This window comes from Periplaneta americana, chromosome 3, assembly GCF_040183065.1.
Source record: "Periplaneta americana isolate PAMFEO1 chromosome 3, P.americana_PAMFEO1_priV1, whole genome shotgun sequence".
Lineage (NCBI taxonomy): Eukaryota > Metazoa > Arthropoda > Insecta > Blattodea > Blattidae > Periplaneta > Periplaneta americana.
In genome coordinates this window covers 64,062,447-64,082,929 of record NC_091119.1, presented here as the reverse complement: position 1 = coordinate 64,082,929, position 20,483 = coordinate 64,062,447, and the positions used below count along the sequence as shown (strand labels likewise).

Sequence of the window (20,483 nt, the reverse complement as noted above, 5' to 3'; positions counted from 1 at the left end):
AACTCTGGTGGTAGCTTAATGGGCCTGTATGGGAGGCCCAAAAATTTTTTTTTCACACTTATGCCACATTTACAATCTGTCTACAATAGACAATAAGTAAATATTATAAAAGAATATGCCATGAGTGGAGATGTTATCCCATGACAACACTCCAAAAGAAAAATAACAATGTACAACACTCCAAAAGAAAAATAACAATGTTTCAAACAGCTGTAGTAAAAATGAATGGAAGGTCAAGAGCATTGGTCCTTTTAAGTCTTTGTTTGACTATTATCCAGCAAATTTAATGCATAATGATTGGGATGTTGATTTAATCAGTGCAGGTATTTTTTACTGAATTTAGAGATTTCTTCTTTCACAGTTGAAATGTTTAGGTCACGATGAATGACATCATTATGGACATACCATGGTGCAGTAACAATGGAACGTAAAGTTTTAGACTGATACCTCTGCAGTTTTTCAATATTTGAGTTGCTAGCAGTTCCCCACAGTTGGATGCCGTATGTCCAGATTGGTTTTAGTATGACTTTATAAACAAGAAGTTTATTTTCTAATGACAGTTTTGATTTAGGTCCCAATAACCAATAGATTTTTGATGTTTTAAAATTTAATTCTTTATGTTTAGTTTCAATATGTTTATGCCATATTAATCAGCGATCTAAATGCATACCTAAATATTTAACATCATCTGCTTCAGGAAGTTCTTTGTTGTAAAGTGTTACAGGAGGACAGTTTTCAGTTCTGGTTCCGAAAGTAACATGAACTGATTTCTTTTCACTCGCTTGTATTCTCCATTTAGTTAGCGTCTTCTGTTTCTTTCAATTGATTCTGCAGGTTTTCAGATGCTGTTGATGGATCTTCATGTGAAGCAAGAATAGCAGTGTTATCAGCGAAAGTAGTCACCAATACTTTATTAGAAATTGGAAAATTAGCTGTATAAATTGTATATAGTACAGGGCCTAAGATTGAATCTTGAGGTACACCTGAATTTATATCATAGAATGAGGAGAAGTGATCTCCGAACTTTATTTGAAAAATTCTCGAAACTAAGTACGGGCGAAGTAATAAATAATAGGGTTGCAGAGGTATGACTTTCAGTTTGTAAAGTAGACCAAGATGTGGGAGACTCAAGAAATGGAAGGCTTATTCCATCATTATTACAACAATACCACCACTACCACCACCTATGATAAAGAAGAGAAAATATTAAATAAAGATCATTTCTGGCAGTGCACAAGATGCATAGAAACCTAAGAAAGAGAAGAAATTCACCATGTTTTGCTGAGAAGCTAGAAAAAAAAAAGTTGCAGGGGAAACAACAACAAATTTCCTCACCCATTGCGGGGGTCCAGTGTGATAGCACGTGGCTCCTGCAAGCCTGTGTTGATCAGCACTTTGCGGTAGCGTCCATCCAACTTCGACACCTCAATTGTGTCCAAGCCCTTGTCACACCAGTAGAGGTTGCGGCCCACCCAGTCAACAGCCAGTCCGTCAGGGTTCTGCAGTGTGGCCGAGTGCAGCACCTGATAGGCACTGTCACTGGAGCCACACAGACGCTTGATGCTGCTGCCTAGTGCCATAACGTCAGACCAATAGATGCACTGCTCTGCCCAGTCATAGTCCAGTGCCACGGCATTTGCCAGGTTGTGGGCACGCAGTGTGTTCTTTCCATTCAGGTCCAGCTCACGAATATAGTAGCGATTCGTGAAGATGAGCTTCGGCTCAATGTCTGTACAAGAAATTTCATTGAGTTACACAATGTACCTTAATCTAATAGAAGGAGAATTTGTCACATCAATATCACATATTTGTTTGGGAATTTTTTTGGTGAAATTACATCGAAAATGAGAAGACATAACTTCCTAGCTTTCTCTCCTGAATGCCAAATTCTCCTGTAAAAGATAATAAAATATATTAGAATTTTTTGTGAACCTGAATCTGTATTGCGTGAACTAAAGTCGGTCTTGTTACAGTTGCAACAGGTCGCTAGCACCAGCTTTGTTTTATTATCACCCTTAAGTGAGTCCAGAGGCAAGAATGGTATTTACTAAACAATCGAGGATGACATACAGGCACTGTTCACATGTCACAGATATCGGACTAGAACCATTTTGTGTAGTCATGTGAAGTAGTGGTTACAATTAAACATTCTATGTGAATCTGACACATAATAAAAGCCTAAGTAAAGATCCTCTAAGAATGTCACTAAGTTGGTCTCCATTCTGAAAAAACTTGGAAAGTACACACAGAGTGGAAGGAAATATATTACTTTAATCACTAGAGTTACACATACTAAAATATTGTTATAAATAGTTTACTCTACACTATCATACAAAAAAAAATGCTATTTTTTTCGAAAACTGTTCACAAAGAAACAAAATGTTGTTATACTTTTTTCTTCGTCATACTACTAGGAATAATATCAGAGAAGGAACACAATACATTCCCTTCCACTCTGTATATGCCGACAATATGATGCTAGCTTCTATCAGCATGTAGACCGCAGACAGTGTTCAACTGATTGACAGTGAACTTCAACAAACAGTCTGAAATTAAATAGAGAAAAGACTATTTCCACGACCTTTAACGAGATGCAGGGTTCCTACAATGTTTAAGAAATTTTTTCTCCTGACTTTCCATGACAATTTTCGTCAATTCCCAACCACTGCCTCAGCAAAAAAATTATTATCAAACTAACCAAAAATTTTAATGAAAATGTACAGTATTATTATTCTTATTTCGGCTTTCTCCTCACTTGTAGCTGAGCTTATCTAACCTATTTTTCTCTTTTTTTTAAATTTAAACTTATATAATTACAGTAAAACTTCATTTGTACATTTTTACGGGGGTCTGAAGAAAAAAAAAACGTATAACTGAAATGGCATTTAATCACAGTCTAGTATATAGTCACGAAGCTCAATACTTAATAAATATGCAGCCATAGATAGTTGCTACTATCGCCTTATCACAGACCCTTTTCCTAGCAGATGATAAAATGTACAGTACTGAACTTTCGATATCGTGTTCTTTTGAAAAAATTAACACTTTCCTTCCACTAATGAAATATGAAATACATAAGGTTTATATATTATTTTCATAAAGTATATCTTATATTTTATAAAGTCACCATCCTGGATCTTTCGGAAGAAGGATAACTCTGACCTCTTTTTATTACAATTTATAGTATTACAAACGTGTTCTTGTCCCATATTATTATTAAAATTATTGTATTTTAGCCATTTACAGTTATTACAACCGATAACGAACATTTCACAGTTTACATAACTTTTCATAACAATGCAAAATACAGCACAGTCAATGGCTTTTCGATCTAGATCAGGCCGTAATGTATGTTTGGGCTTTCTATTTCAGTGTATGGAGCTCAGTGAAATATTATATTATAACTTTATTGCGTATCTTTGCTAAGTTTTATTTAGTGTAATGTGTCCATAAGTTCCATTTACTTCTTGTTGCATAATATGTTACAGAAATAATAATTATAAAACTGTGTTATATTAATGCGAAGAGAATTTTACATGTTAACATAATCTGTTTGCATCAACATTTTAAGTTTAGAATTGAATCTATTTTGAGGTTAATAAAAAATAATTTACATTGTGATTTTAATTTAGCACATCTACCTTCCTTAATTGTCGACAGAAAATTTACCATACCACTCCTATGAAATTAGTGTATGTACAATTGTGTTACTTTGTTTCTTAAGAAGTAGATAAATACAGCAATTCAGTACTCAATTGTAGTATTAAAATACAGACAAATTGAATGTGCAGGGTATCATACATGACATGCTTAATTATAATATATAATTGCGAATATAGGAATATAAGTTAAATATAGTAAACATAACCTATAATTTCCATATGACATAACATACATATTATGTAATGGCAGGGCATTGAAGGCCATTAAAATTAGACAGAAAGGGGCAACTAGTACAGTAAACATAACCTATAATTTCAACATACCTAAATATCCGCTTGGTGCAACTGAAAATTACTGAACTGTGCATAAATGAATGTACAAGAATTGCGCAATATTTAATCAAAATAAAGGTAGGTATTACACATATGAACAACGTGAAGTGAATTATGTCTGAAGTGTCTCATAATTATTGTTTTAAATTTTATTAATGCAATTAAACTACATTTTATATATATATATAAAATTTCCATAAGAGTAACATATATATATATATATATATATATATATATATATATATGTTACTCTTATGCATTCCAACTAATTTATATGGTTGAAACGCCGCCCTTAGTGATCGAGTTAAGTGAGTCTCATGGTCTGCCTTACAGCCTGTATTTAGATCATGATGGCAGTGGCACAGTCTATTGTTTCTAGTACTCACAGCACTCCAAGCGGCTAGCAACTATCGTGAGAAATGCAAAAAATCATCCCAAGCTTCGTGACTGTATATACTAGACTGTATTTAATTAAATCTGAAATAGCATTAATAATTAATAACATGTGATTATTTTACAAAAAAAAAAATAATAAGTTACAAACACATTTCCTCTTTCTTCCACTCATTGGAATTAAAAAACCAATCACAAACACACTTCCTCCTTCTTCCACTCATTGGAATTCAAAAACCAATCAGCAACCTTCTCGTCATATCAGGTTGAGTCTTCTGTCAAAATATTTTCAGTTTGGACGGTTGTTAGGATAGAGTTGTATTCAATGCAATCACGCTTTAAACCTGAATTCTCATTGTTCTCTTCCCTCTCTCAATTGATGCCCCCCTCCCCCACTTACGCATAACTGATTTACTGAAGCTGATAGTGATATCCATATGGCCTCTTTGAATAACTTTATTCAATGCTTTGTCAAAACACACAATGAAGTCGTCAGATAATTTTACATGGTCCAATACATTTTCTGAAACTATGGACAGTGAAATATGCAGCTTGTCTGGTCTAAGACTGAAACTCTGGCTAATGGGCAACCTGGGAATATTGGAATCTTCTGTCTATATTATGGCATGAATTGAAGAACATTTTCTTGGTAACAACTTGCAATGCCCAAATGATTTCTACTTTGGTTACATCGTCTTTTAAAATGAAAGTGTGAAGGCTTCTCTGAGATACTGCATTATTCTCAATTCTTTAGCACCTTCATTCTCTTGTTTAACAGCTATTGATTGCATTCAGTCAATCAAATTTGATATTCAACATTCTTCTTGTTACTCTTTCTCCTGCATTCGTTTTATATGCCCAAACCATTTTCATCCATTCGTTTCTGAATTATTTTGCAGGTTTATAATACTGAGAGTTCCCGGTTTCATTATTTAATAAGTCCTTTATTTTTTTTTAACGCATTTAAATTTATGTTATTTAATATGGATTCGCAATATGATTTGTAAATTGAAATTTTGCATTTCACAGGTATGTCTTTATTCCAAATTAAATATACGATCATGTTCTATTTATCTACAATCTTAGTACTTCTTTTGCTATCCCTGCAGTGGCTGAGTGGTCAGACCATCAGCCTGTCACACAGGCAGTCAGAGTTCGAGTCCTGATCAGACCTGAGATTTTTCATTGAAAAATCCATAGTGACACTTGTGACGAACAAGGTCACAATTGGGGGTTTTCTCGGGGTTCTCCCGTTTCCCTATATTAGACATCTACATTATTCCGTCAACATTTCTCCATTTCATCATCATTCCATAGCATTCCACCAATTCTGATTGGCAATGCAAGGAGGGGGTTGGCAGTGAGAGCTAGCTCAATAGATTGTGAAAGGTCGCAGTGCTGGGTCATACTGTCTCCTCACAAAAATTTCATTCCATTCCTTCTTTTGCTTATTTCAATTATAATCATTTCAACAGAGGCAATTCTAGATCCAAAATATATGGAATTTTCCACATTTAAAATGGTTTTTCTTCTATTTTATGTCCGACTTCTCATCTGAATTTTTTGATACCTTTTAATAATTGCTGTATTCAACAATTTTCAGACAGCATTTAGGCCTATTTACATCTTACATCCAAGATTTTGAAGTATGTTGTGCTTCTTCCGGTTCGTCTTCTGTCTTAATATAAATAATTGTGTCACCAGAATATATACATATTTCCAAATCTTGTTTTGATTCTTTTCTAAAATTTATTTCCAGTTTTAATAACCATACAGTGAAAGAAACTATAAACCATTTTTAAAAAGCTAGAATAAACCATTCTATATTTTAATAAAGGAACGTAAATTGTAAAAGTCTGAGGAAACTGTGAACAAAAAATAGACGCTAAACTGGAGAATTTGCTACGAAAGCTTTGAACCATGCCATTATGGTTACGACCAAATTGATCTAAATACACAATGTCACCAACATAAGGACATGACGTTCATCTGCGGTGTCGTTAGAAGAAGAATTTTTTTCTTTCTACCTCCTTTGTTCTGAAATTACTGAGAGATAGCAGCACTGTTAGCAACAAGATATATTTGTGTAAATATTGAGAGTAGATTATGTTTCTTAGATGAGAGGCTCGCGACAGGAACAGTTTTGCTGTGGTGCAGCTGCTGACCTCTCATGCAGTGGCAGCGTGATCCTTACTTCAATTTATTTTCGTGTGTACAATCCAGATCAAATCAAGAAGAGTCCTTCTTGCTCCGGTTACACATCTTGTATATACGAAGGTTAGGTTTGGTTAGTTTAGGTTTTTATTAACCAACTCCGCACATATGCAGACAGTCAAGATGATCCTGTCAGTCGTAGACCTTATAATAGTTTTTGTTTTGTAATATTCATAAATAATAATATGATGAAAGAAGTGAATAATTTCATGGCCGCTAAAAGTTTTCTTCGTAAAAGACGAGGTATTTTCTCTAGATCACAAATAAAATGGCAACGTGATCATAATTACATATTTAACACTTTGGCGAACATTAACCGGAAATTTACTTTCCTTTATTTTAATGATAGTTGATAGGACTATTCCCTAAGACACACCCCTTTATTTTGGTGTGATAACCTACTTTATGATATTACTGCATCTGCATTTTCTTTTGGTGCATTCAAAACACCGCCGTTGTACTGCACAAACCTTGCACTTAACTAATGGAGCAAATTTTACTACAACCATTTAGATTGTCTTTTGTTTGACATAACTCGGTACAACCCGGTGACTAGTGGCCAACAAGCAACATCGACTGCCGACATGCCTGGTGACTATACTAAAAGCCAGGTTATGAACAGACTAAACCGGAAGCAACATTCTGTTGCTCTCTTTCTGAGCTCTGTTGCCACATAGTGGCGCGAGATTCAAAGCGTGTTCAGCATTTGTCACTGATATGTTTAAAATAACTACTGTATATAGTTATCGATAACACTAGCCACAATATTAGTAATTAAAATTACTGTTTTTAAGAAAGCACGAGCTGATGACGCTGGTACGAAATGCGACTTGTAATGCACGTGGTACTGCAAATGAACTGGGAAGTTTGGCTACACTGTCTCCCTGATTCTGTTGCCAGATTTTCGTTAGCAGACTACATTTTCACGCGAGGTCCAATGAAAAGCTCCATTATCCTTTTCCCCTCCAACCCCCAACACTCAACGTGTCATCACTGCAGAGGCAAACCCCTCTAACCGGCACTTTCCTCTCGCCCACTCAACTACTTCCTGTTTAGTCGGTTCATAACCTGGCTTTTAGTATAGTGGCCAGCAAGCAACATCAACTGCTGACGTTGGTGTACCGTGCGCATTATCCAATTGTTCCAAAATGGAATGCAACAGGCATTAAAAGATTACAGTGACTTTGGGAACCTGAAAGAAAACAGGTAAATGAAAAATGTCAAATTTCATTAATCTGGTAAGATCTAACAATGATCAAAACAATAAAAAAATATCGGTTGACTCTGCTGCCACTGAGTTCAATTCACAACACACTTCATTTCGAGTAATACTTTGATACAACTCACTGGAGTTGGCCTTGCAGGAGTGCTTATCAGCACGAAGGATGTAACCCTCCACACACGAGCACACATACGAGCCCAGCAAGTTGCGACACGTCTGGCTGCAGGGACGGTCTTGGCACTCATCTACGTCAGAGCATAGGTGTGGATCCTTGGGGTGCACACGGGAGCCAGAGTGGCAAGAGCACTCATAGCCAATCTTCTTATCAGTGCAGATGTGAGCACACAGGTTCTGATTCTCGCACTCATTGATATCTGGAATGAGCAAACACACAGAATACAGTGTATATTCCATGCAGCAACTTCATAAAAAATTGTATCAGATTTCAGTTCTTGAATTGTCATGTGAGTTTCGAGTATCTTAACAGTAGCAAAGGGTGTTATCTCAGATTGTAACTTATGGTCTCTATCTGGGATATTGTATAGTCACCCATTTTAAAAAATCACATTGCTTCAATATGTTCTGGAATACATACTATACAAGTCTTTCTATTACTGCATGTATTTTATTCTGTATAGTCCTAGCATATTAAGTTTTATTCACAATTAAACTTAATCATTGTAGCACATATATAAAAAAAATTTGTTTTACATTTTACTTACTTACTTACTTACTTTACTTACTTACAAATGGCTTTTAAGGAACCCGGAGGTTCATTGCCACCCTCACATAAGCCCACCATTGGTCCCTATCCTGTGCAAGATTAATCCAGTCTCTATCATCATATCCCACCTCCCTCAAATCCATTTTAATATTATCCTCCCATCTACGTCTCGGCCTCCCCAAAGGTCTTTTTCCCTCCTGCCTCCCAACTAACACTCTCTAAGCATTTCTGGACTCGCCCATACATGCCACATGCCTTGCCCATCTCAAACGCCTGGATTTAATGTTCCAAATTATGTCAGGTGAAGAGTACAAAGCATGCAGTTCTGCATTGTGTAACTTTCTCCATTCTCCTGTAACTTCATCCCTCTTAGCCCCAAATATTTTCCTAAGAATCTTATTCTCAAACACCCTTAATCTCTGTTCCTCTCTCAAAGTGAGAGTCCAAGTTTCACAACCATACAGAACAACTGGTAATATAACTGTTTTATAAATTCTAACTTTCAGATTTTTTTGACAGCAGATTACATGACAAAAGCTTCTCAACCGAATAATAACAGGCATTTCCCATATTTATTCTGCGTTTAATTTCCTCCAGAGTGTCACTTATATTTGTTACTGTTGCTCCAAAATATCTGAATTTCTCCACATCTTCGAAGAATAAATCTCCAATTTTTATATTTCGATTTCATACAATATTCTCGTCACGAGACATATCTTATATTTTGTCTTTTCAGGATTTACTTCCAAACCTATCGCTTTACTTGCTTCAAGTAAAATTTCCGTGTTTGTGGATTTTCTCCTAACATATTCACGTCATCCGCATAGACAAGAAGCTAATGTAACCCGTTCAATTCCAAACCCTCTGTGTTATCCTGAACTTTCCTAATGGCATATTCTAGGTTAAAAAGTAAAGGTGATAGTGCATCTTCTTGCTTCAACCCGCAGTGAATTGGAAAAATATCAGATACTGTGGAGAAATTCTGATCACAAAAATGCCTACACACTTAAAAACACTAGAAACAGTACAAAACTTAGCCCTATGCTTAATCGCCAATGCTGTTAAAACTACTGTCCATCCGAGTGGTTATGTCACATCCTGGTTTATCCCACCCATTTCTGCTGACCCCTCTGTAAAGTCTAGTGCCTGGGCTGTTAGGCTTTTTCCTGAAAATATTTGTTGTACGGAATTGGAAATGTACATAGTATTATATAACTGTTTAAAATAATTTAAATACTGTTACGTAAGTAACTGTCAAGTGATTTCCCCTGTTTCAATGATCCTGCAAGTTATATACCCAACCACTCAGACGGACAGTACATCTGTAGATGCTATGAGAATCGTAACAAAAAATAAATTCTTGTTGCAAGAATGTGACGAAAAAGAATAATACAATACCGGTACCAGAAACTTATAAGGTTACAAAACACAAATTACTGACAGAACTATCAGAACTATATAATTTCTTGTCCCAATTTAAAGACACAAATAGTGTGTGTGTGTGTGTGTGTGTGTGTATCTAATGCTCACGATTTAAAAACAAGGTTATCTTCCTTTTTTGCTCCCCAATATTTGGATGTAAGATCCATAAAAGCCCCAAGAGATTCGCAATGTGCCAGGTGTTCCATGTCCATATCCTCTTCCTTAAAATATGCATACTAAGCCCAGAATTAGCTCTTAATAGGTTAATGGAAAACCTTGGAAAAAACCACAACCAGGTAACTTGTCTCAATTAGGATTTTTCATCTTGAATTTTGGTATTCCAATACTGAATTGCTGTGATAATTGGAATTAATGCTTCTTTTTATAATCCTTCCAATAGATTCATATGAAAATTCCTAGTTTGTTTTTATGTTGATTTCAATTCCTTTCTTGGATAACATATTATCAGCTTTCTCATTACTGTTCAGGCCACAGTGAGTGGGGATTCATTGGAAAACTATATTCTTATTTAATTTTTCAATTTGTTTTATCATACAATGAATTTATTTAATTTTTTTCCAATTTAGGGGATGTAGTTAAACTGATGGCCTGGATTGCAACTTTAGAATAAGATAGAAAAACTATGTCTTTGCATTTATATACCCAAACAAACATATTTTGGAGTGATGTGTAAATGGCTTCAAGACACACAAGTAGAGACGAGAATTCCATGCAAATGCATGTTTTTATAGGAACATAGGACATAGCTCAAACTTAGTACTTATCCATTTCATTACTTTTCAGCTTCTAACATGTGTGCTTTTTCCTTGCATATTTGCATGTTTTGGCCTTATGGGGATAAAAACATGCATAATGCATGTTTAAGTAATTGTTAGCTTAATAATGCATATAATATACATTATATTCGGTTTATATGCATGTTTTAATGGTTTTGGATGGACACCTCAGTTTCTCGATGTTTATGTCCCTTACTTTAACTTCAGGAATCAGGACCAAAGAAGGAAAAGAAAAAAAAAACGAAATAACAGAAAAATGAAATAAAATGTTAAGATTTTCACAATAAGATGTTAGAGAACCTTTTCCTGGAGGGAAATTCACTTTTACAACATTTCACTGACGATCCCCTACAGACTGCAAGTCATAAATGGATTTATGTTTGATATTTTGAGAATAGTAGAGAGGAAATATAGCGGATTCAAGGAAACTGCCAACAAATAATTTAGGTCAAAAGCACCCTCTTTCAGGGAGGTTGTAAATTCTCTCCCTTTTCCAGTACTAGTAGCAATTTAGATTCTTCTAAAATTGGAATCATTTGCTAAACTGTCTTTGCAGTGTGTGAACCTCGTAAGTGGTTAATTTGTTTGTTTGTTTATTCTGTTTGCGTGTGTTAATGTGATTCTAATATGCTTCCATTAAAGGTTTCTCCATTCAGATAAAATGTACTAAACAATTTCAAGTCGACCAGTATGTCATATCTGCTTCACTTATTGCAAGAATGCAAAGAAAGGAAAGAAACTGCAAAAAATTCCATAGATCCCTCAGTTATGCTGTGGGAAAGTGGGTGGGTGTAGTGGTGAAAAGCAAACTGGACAAGGTCATAAATGCGAACCCGGATTCTTTGTTCAGTGAAGGTTATTTATGGCAAAAACTTGAATGAAGAATTTGATCTGATACTGTCACAAATATGTTCATTCAAGTTTGCACCCGTAACTTCTTGCGATGTAGAGAGGTCATTCTCTGCCTACAAAAACATATTGACTGACAAGTTCAGGAACCTCACAGAAACAAATTTAGAAATGTTGTTAGGTTATTAAATATGAAAAAAGTGAAGTGAAATAAGATATTTGGAACAGAAATGAAAGTACATATTTTAATGTATTTTTCGCTTGATCGTGCATATTTCATAATTTGATAGTGCATGAATGCATGCATATTTTGAGATTTTATAGTGCATGAAATTCTCGTCTCTATACATAAGTTTATATAAAAAAATTACAACTACGAACAATTCTGATTTGTCCTTGTTATAATGGTGTTAAACTAAATTATAAAATTAGCTTTATTTAGTCCAAAGAAGCATCATTATGGGGATTTTATTCTTTATGGACTTTATTCTTATTAAACTTCAGATCCTATTTAATTGTTCTTTCCATGACTTCCGTCAAAATTCTGTCATGTTCATTAGAATAGGCTACAATTATCACATCATCAAAATAAACTGAAACACAATCAATTTCAACAGTACTGGTAGCTTGATCCTTATGATATGCAATGTCCTTAAAGTGGATGCAAAGGAAAGAGATATCAGTTAGTTGATTTGTTTCTATGTTGAGCATCTAAGTCATTGTTGGCTTTTCGGTTTATTTATGCTCACTTTCAATTTGTGCACTTTGCATAGTACAATGGCAGGTACCTAATGTGTTAACACTTATGGATATGGATCAGTAAGATCTTGAATTGACTTGTTACCCATATTCTCTACCAGAAGTTTATATAAATGTGGTGCAATCTGTTATTGTAAGTTGAGAACAGAGTAACATTTGGCATGGACATATGATTTTGTCTTTATTCAGCTTTAGTGATGAAAAAACTATCTTTTAAATGCAGTAAATATATTACACACAATCAACAAATTTTTTGGCATCTACAAGATTCACTTTTTTTTTTTTTTGTGAGATCGTGATCTATGTTTCAGCAGCAAATATGATAACTACTTGATCATAGAAGTAAGCAGGTACAAGTAAGATCTAAAAAATTAGGTTATTTCTTACTGCAAAGCTCCTCATCACTGTAGTCACCACAGTCATTTTCCCCATTGCACAGCAAGGTCTCATTCACGCACAGATTGTTGTTGCACTTGAACATGTCTGCACCCTGACAGCCCTGGTGATCTGCATAAGAAACAGAACAGCGTATATGTCAATTAGCGTTCACATTAAGCATTTGGACGATAAGGGGAAGAGAAATGTTGCCTGGTGAAGTTATATACATACAGCAAATATAGCTATACAATTATTAATTCGATATGCTAGTGAGGAAGAAATCTCTGATCCACAGAAAGGCTGTCACTAGACGAGAAATTCTCGTTTTGTGAATTTGAATCCCTGTGTAATTCGCTGTGCAATTTGTTACTCACGGCAGTCATCCTCATCTGAGTGATCGCCACAGTCATCCTTGCCATTGCACCTCCACTGGGCCAGGATGCAGCGTCCATTCTTACAGGCCATCTCGTTGGTGTGGCACTTCTTGTTGCAGTACAGTGGCTCGTCTGACCCATCCCCACAGTCGTCATCTCTGTCACAATAATACTCCTGCAACAGTAGCCCATGGAAATGTCATTTACTCTCATCAAATGGATATAAAATATTTGTAAATAAAAATTATATTGTAAAGAGGAAAACTTTACGAAAATGCTGTCCAATAGCAGCAGTTGCGCCATTTTCTGACTTCATTACTTTATTCCAGCAACTTCAGAGTTAATGTCTAGAAAGTTTCTGAACAGGTCACGACATCAGGGCAATATTGCCCAAGACCTCTAGCTCAAAGAAATGGGTTAGTCATGCATAATAGAGGCAAAAGAGGAGGCGACCCTTCAGGTATTAAGCAATATTACCTCAATGTTGGAACCTGTAAGGAGTTCCCAAACATTGGCGATATTAAATTTCAATACAATATTGAAAACACAAAATAATAATTCTGATCACAATCAATATGAAAGCCTAAAATCTCAAGTCCGGTAACATCCTTTTATTTTCTCAATGTGTATGCTAGTAGAAGTAAGACAAAAATATTAATTTAATAAGGCATTTTACATTTTCTTATGTCTAATTAAGTGATTGTAGGGGTTTGTGAGTTCTGTCTTGGTATGTCTCATAATATACTTCGCTTGTTTGTTTGTATCTTTTGGTTTAATAACTGAAACATGCAAAATGGGTTACAATATTAACATTATGCCACTAAAACAACCCATTATACCTGTGGTTTTTTTAAATTCCAGCAGCTACTCTGTATCAAAAGGAGAGTTTCATAATGAAACGAATATCTCACGTTTATGTGTGCGACTTTATTTACATTGGTTGGCTCAAAAGATGTATGAAAATTACTGTCTTATACAAAAATGCCAAGACTTGATGAAGTGCGGGAAATAAACTGAAATTATGAAGACATACATCAGAGGTTACAAGAGTACAACTCATTATCATGATATGTGAATGCAATCCTGATGAAAAGAACTCTGACTGCACAACTGACTGAGGACTGCAATGCCTCAGAGAAGTCCAAACCACTGCACAGTTTCGATGAGGACTCTTGTTGAACTGATGAAGTTCTGAGCTTCGACAAAGTGGACCTGCAGTCTTCGTAATCTTTTCTCTGTTATATTTTGAGAACTTATTTCTAAATTCAAAATTGTAAGTGGCCTTACCTTTGTCTTCAGTATTACATTCAAGTTCTTTTTTCGTTGAGACAGTTTAATTCTAGTCCTAGACATTTCATATTTTTGTATTTCATCACAGTCTATTATATACAGTCGCGAAGCTTGAGGTGATTTTTTGCAAATCTCGTGATAAAGCGCTCCAAGCAGTTAGCAACTAAAAACAATAGACTGTCCACGGTCGACTTTAGACTGTGTCGTATTTCCATCGAGTGCTAGCTCGTTGCGTATTTCACATTGATGCTTGTGAAATGTTCGTTATTGGTTGTAATGAAAATGTTAATGGCTAAAATACAATAATTGGAATAATAATATTTTAATAGAGACGTAGAAAAATGAAGTTTGTTTTAATGAAATTTATTGATCACGTTTTATTTTCAATTCTGGTGGGATTATTATTGATTAGGCCTACTTTTTTTTTCAAAGGATATGTTTTTAATTATAGCTGTTAATTCTGTTGTTATTTTTATTTGTTACTTTACTAGAGACGCAGAAAAAGTCTGTTACAATAAAATTTATTAATCACGTTTTATTTCTAATTCTGGTGTGATTATTATTGCTTAACCTCATCCCACTTTGTTAACTACGTAAGCCTACACTACAGGTACCGGTACACCTAAGTTACTCCATTAATTCATATTTCTATTATTATTGTTGTAAAGGGAAATGAAAATTAATATTTATTGGTTTCATAGTTAATTATCGCTATAATCTTGAATGAGTGAAACAATTGTAGTAAATTTCAGTTCATTTTGCACAAACAAAAATAATATTAACCTATTTCTTGCAGGTATCTTCGAGTTTATGGTGGAATTTAATATACAGTACTTCATTAAAATAATAAATTAACATTATGCATTTAATATTTCAATAATGGAAGGAAGGTGTTAATTTTTCCAAAAGAACACGACAACGAAAGTGTAACATATTTCCTCATCTGCTAGGAGAGAGATCTGCGATGATGAGGCAATAGTAGCGATCCTAGTGGTGGGCAACTACCCACGTTTGCATTTTTACTACATATTGAGCTTCGCGACTGTATATAGTAACCTGTGATTTCATATTGTTAGCATTTCAATTAGCTTTGTGTTCCTAATTAAACATGTCATTTGTATTATAAAGGACCGACTCATTTATCAGATTCTTATCTCCACGCAGCTCTTTCCTAGCACCCAGGTTCCTTATATCACTCTTGTTATTCTTCCTCACGTGTGTAGCTGTAGTTGCTGATATTCTCAAAAAATTCAAAGTCTTGTTTCTGCTTACAAGCTTGTTTGCATTTCTTCGTTCAATAACCTTTGGTGTAATTCCACTCACTCCAGCCTTTTCTCCCGTTTCCATAATATACTCTGAAACAACCTTTTGTCTAGTCCCAGAAGATGTCATTTTTATCATCCATTTTTCTTCCTTTTCACTGATTAAATTTATGCCTCCTTCTAGTGATTGCTTAACTAATTCTTTCTTCTGTACCACTATCTTGTTCTTACTCATCGGCCTGGTCTGCTTGCTGCCTTCTTCCCTACTTTTCGAGTATACCTGTATTCCAAATTCTGGATGATCTTCATTTTCCAAGCAATACTCCACATCGTAGAATTTTCCATTTACTTTCAACTTATCTTCATACAATTTCACAAAAATATATAGCATATACAAAAATTAAAGTCACTTCTTAAATACTCAAAACATGTCGACCAATTTTCTCTTTATCAATTATTGTCTGCTCAATTCGATAAATTACATATACTGATAATGAAGGTCAGATTATTGATATACATTTCGTAATATCTATTATCAAGTTCTATATTCGATATGGGCTTGGCTAAAATGTGTCGCATCAGTTATTTCAGTTATATTTGCAGAGTGGGTTGAATTTGTGAGACGTGCTCCTTCGTAAAATGAGGTGAACAACTATAACTGCTCATGAAAGAGCCCAGCAGTATTCCATTTATGAATTCTATACTTCAGACGCTAAGACAGTTTTTTGTAAATTCTGCAATTGCTGTGTTGGAAAATAAAGCATTTTCAGAATGTTCTTTGCAAGTACTGTGGACACCAACAAACAATGTTGACAGTGAACGTGTTTTATCACAGTACAGTCACAGTCTAGTATATACAGTCACGAAGATTGAGTTGTGAGGGTGCTAGGAACAATGGACTGTGCCAGTACTATTTCACAATGTCTGTAATGAGGCGATCCTAGTGGTTAGTAACTATCTATGGATGCATATTTACTGCATATTGAGCTTCGTGACTATATACTAGACTGTGGTGCTGTTGTTTCACACAAACAATGTAATTTTAAGGAGGAAAATGCTTTCTGAACTGTTCATAATGTTATATTTTGAGAAATGAAAGGTAGAATGTACAGTTACCTTTGGAAAAAAATATATACTAATTTGGAAAAAAAAAAATAGACGCTAATTTCAGAAAAATAGACGCTAATTTGGATGAAAACAGATGCTAAAAATTGAGGACATCACCCAAATAAGGGTGTATACAGCAAAATGTAGTTACGATATAAACTAATTTTAATGTTTGTAAGCTGTCAGGTTCATCATAGTTGCGTCGTAAAAGTTTTTCATCACTGTTAAATAGTTTAGAGGATATTTAAAACAAAATTATTAAAACATAACAGCAAATAGTATGTTCTGCTATTAGTAAATAAATGAAGAGTCCACTGTAAGAATGATGGAAGTCATTTGGAATTCATTTTGCAGGAGAAGCAATTGAAAGTTTGAAATGCTTAGCGCTCAAAGCTTAACTGTGATTTTCTGATCATTACTGGACAATGACTATCAGTGTTAATGCCATATAACTCTCTATGTGAAATGGACAGAGAGAGGCGAACCCGACGCTTAGCAGCAGAAGGGACTGAAGAAGAAGAAGAAGAAGAAGAAGAAGAAGAAGAAGAACTCTCTATGTACATCCTATATGTTTTAAGCTATGCATTGACAGTCTTGGTTCATTTTCGACAAGAAAGTGACATCCATCATTCTTGCAGTGGACTCTTCAAATATAATATGGAACTCTGTATACGCCCTTTTTCCGGCGACAATATGTTTTAGTACTGTTTTTAATTATTCTGATATTCTAGGTGTCTAACTTTGCATGAAAATTAATTACAGGCCTATATGGGAACATCTTTTACTTTATTAATAATTTTGTCTTAAAAAGTAAAATAGAATAAATTCAACAAAATAAAATATACATTTACCATAACATACTAAACAACAATATTGAATAATTACACAAGTCAGCCTACAAAATAACATTACATTTTTAATTTATGGTTTTCTTGTTCTTATGTCTTTTTCTTCTTTATGTATCATCACTAGGGGTCGGATGTTGATGACCTAAAAATCTACTTAAAATGATAATTAATATGCCCTTAAACTAATGGAAAAATGACATGAAATTAAAAGAAAATGACATACAAATATATTCACCATGCTCGCACTACAACTACTTAAAAATTAGTCACCTTATTTCAATGACAATCTCGGAGAGAGGAGGCAACTTCCTGGAATTTAGTTAAGATAAAGGAAAAGAACATGCAACAAAATTAAGGTTTTAAGGAATAACTATAGATTTTAATGAGGGTTTATAATGTGTTTCAATCGGGGTGGTAGGTCAAAGCCCTTACTTAAACTAAGCTGTTGTCAAGCATTTTATAGTACTTCCGTTGTGTGAAGTAAAGCCTTCAGTGGAATGAGGGATGGACTTTAGAGTCTGTTCCAAACTATAAAACTCAAACTTCACTGTTAATCACTTATTCAGTAGGTAATTACTACTGATCTATTTGATTAGAAAGTGATTTAACAGATCTATCAGTAAAGAAGAAAGTAAAATGCATGCCAAATGATCTGAAAGTTTTTCAAAGTATTAAAAATGACCAAAAATGCCGAAAAAATATAAAAATAACCTATTAGTTCAAAAACGTCAAAAAATGCAATATAAGAAATTATTTTTTTTTATGTTGATATTAACATAGAAAGAATTTCTATATTAATAGGCATCGTCCTAATGTGAAAAATAAGATGACTTTTCATCAGCATCCGCCCGCTAATCATCACTATTGTTGCTAGAGTCATCTTCACCATTGTGTGATGATGTCCTGGCTTTATTCAGCATTGAGTTCAGCCAACTTTGGCCATCTTCATCCAAAAACTGTAAGAGATCTCTTAAGTCCTTTGCCTTGGAGGGTTTGAAAGACATTGGGTTCATTTGTGTTGGACTCAAAAGTTTCAGCTGTGACACTTCCATTCCAGTCTTTCAAATGTTGAAGGAAACAAATGATGCAAATTATGAAGTTCAAACTGAAAATACCTCTGATGTTGTATATTGCAGTTGTTTATACTTTTGTATCATGATTGAATGAGGACGATTTAAATGTGTACCCTTTTATCATTGAGGATGTCACCTGAAATCAGTTTATTCTGAACTGTTGTTAATCGTCTCTCTGAAATTTGCAATAGACTCAATAGAAAGTTTTGACAACATCAATTTTTTTACCCCCATTACAGAAAACACTATATTTCCACACATTATCCCTATTTTTGAATGACTAGAGCTTCTTAGTTTTTAGATTAACTCTTTCACGGCAAGAAGTAATAAAATAATATTGTTCTAATTTCGAACCCATGTCCATAAGTGTTTGAAAATAGACAGTTGATCGTCCTTCGAAATTTCATGTGTACACATTTTCATACATAATCATCTTACCAGTTTAAATGACTTCTTTTCCATTTCCTTGCCTGTACAAGTTGTGTATGACTTGCCATTGTTTCTATTTATTTTCCTTCCTTCGGTTTTCCATTTAGTTTTGTTCACAAGCTTCTTTTTTCCCAAATTTTCAGTCATGATTCACTGCTGCAACTGACAACCTGAAGTAGGCCTAAACATCGAATACTAGCCTACTACAGTATGGCTTACAACACCATGTGACTGTTGCTGTTCACTTGTTCAACGTAAACACGTAACATTGTATCCTGTGTTATGTATTGAAGCTAGACTTACAAAATTTACTACAGTGTACTAGTGTACTATAAGCATTCAACTATCTAATCCCTTGATCGTCGGAAAACGGACTTATAAGGGTACACACCATTATTTGGGTAAAGCCCTCAATTCAGGTCCCTGGTTATTACTACAAGTGTTAAGCATTATCAAAGCAATTTGCATAGACCCTTGAAAAGAAATTCCTAGCCTATACACAGAAAATGTACATGCAATAAATTCTTGACAGAGTTATTATGTGCATAGTTCAGTATTACAGTACAGGAGCAGACCACACTGCAGCTCTTACCATATCAATGCATCGGTGGTTTGCACAGCGGAACTGATTTGGTGGACAGTGTGTGTTGTTGACATGCAGACACCCCACTTCCACAGACTCGTCAGAGCCATCACTGCAGTCCTCCTCTCCATCACATGTCCAGGTAGAGGGGATACATCGCCCTGTGCTGTTGCAGAGGAAATCCGTGTGAGGACATACTCGAGTCTCTGCAACAAAAGCAGTGACATCAGTTTGATATTCTGTGCCACCAGCTCAGCCAACCAGTATGCCATACACTTACTGCAGTCCTCTGTCTCATCCGAGCTGTCTGAGCAGTCTGGTGTGCCATCACAACGCCAGGTGGTAGGGATGCAGTCTGAGTTGTTGCACTTGAACTGGTCAGGACGGCAGTGGTATGCTGTGGAAACACAAATCAAAAGAGTAGTATCACATCTTCGAACCTGCACGACTGAACACTGTGGATACTAACAACGGTCTACTGTTGCAGCAGTGATTGATAGACGGAGATCATTACCACGCAGTTGGAGGTACAATGCCAGTTTAGGAAACTGGTAAAAGAAAATTGCATCTCGAGCCAACTGTAAAACTATACGAGTAGACTGGAGTCAAATTCCACTGTTGCCACTCTCTGCGGGTTTAGGTGTTTCTGTCACACTTTTTTTTTGACATAGGTACATTTCGTCACACTTTACGCTTTCGTCACATCGTCTTTTGTCACACATTACACTTTTGTCACAGGCCTACGATGTCATACTGACACACTT

The 20,483-nt window shown here is 35.0% G+C and overlaps 1 protein-coding gene across 2 annotated transcripts in view; it reads right to left on the bottom strand.

Annotated features, from left to right (window-relative positions):
• Positions 1–20,483, bottom strand: part of LRP1 (LDL receptor protein 1) — a 423,729-nt gene that overhangs the window by 72,724 nt on the left and 330,522 nt on the right. For both annotated transcript variants that reach the window (XM_069820634.1, XM_069820633.1), the window contains exons 45-50: positions 20,000–20,116; positions 19,729–19,925; positions 13,128–13,302; positions 12,763–12,882; positions 7,950–8,198; positions 1,336–1,729 (exon numbers count right to left, since the gene is read on the bottom strand). In XM_069820634.1, the coding sequence (XP_069676735.1) occupies positions 1,336–1,729; positions 7,950–8,198; positions 12,763–12,882; positions 13,128–13,302; positions 19,729–19,925; positions 20,000–20,116 (1,252 nt within the window). The remainder of the gene's footprint in view (positions 1–1,335; positions 1,730–7,949; positions 8,199–12,762; positions 12,883–13,127; positions 13,303–19,728; positions 19,926–19,999; positions 20,117–20,483) is intronic.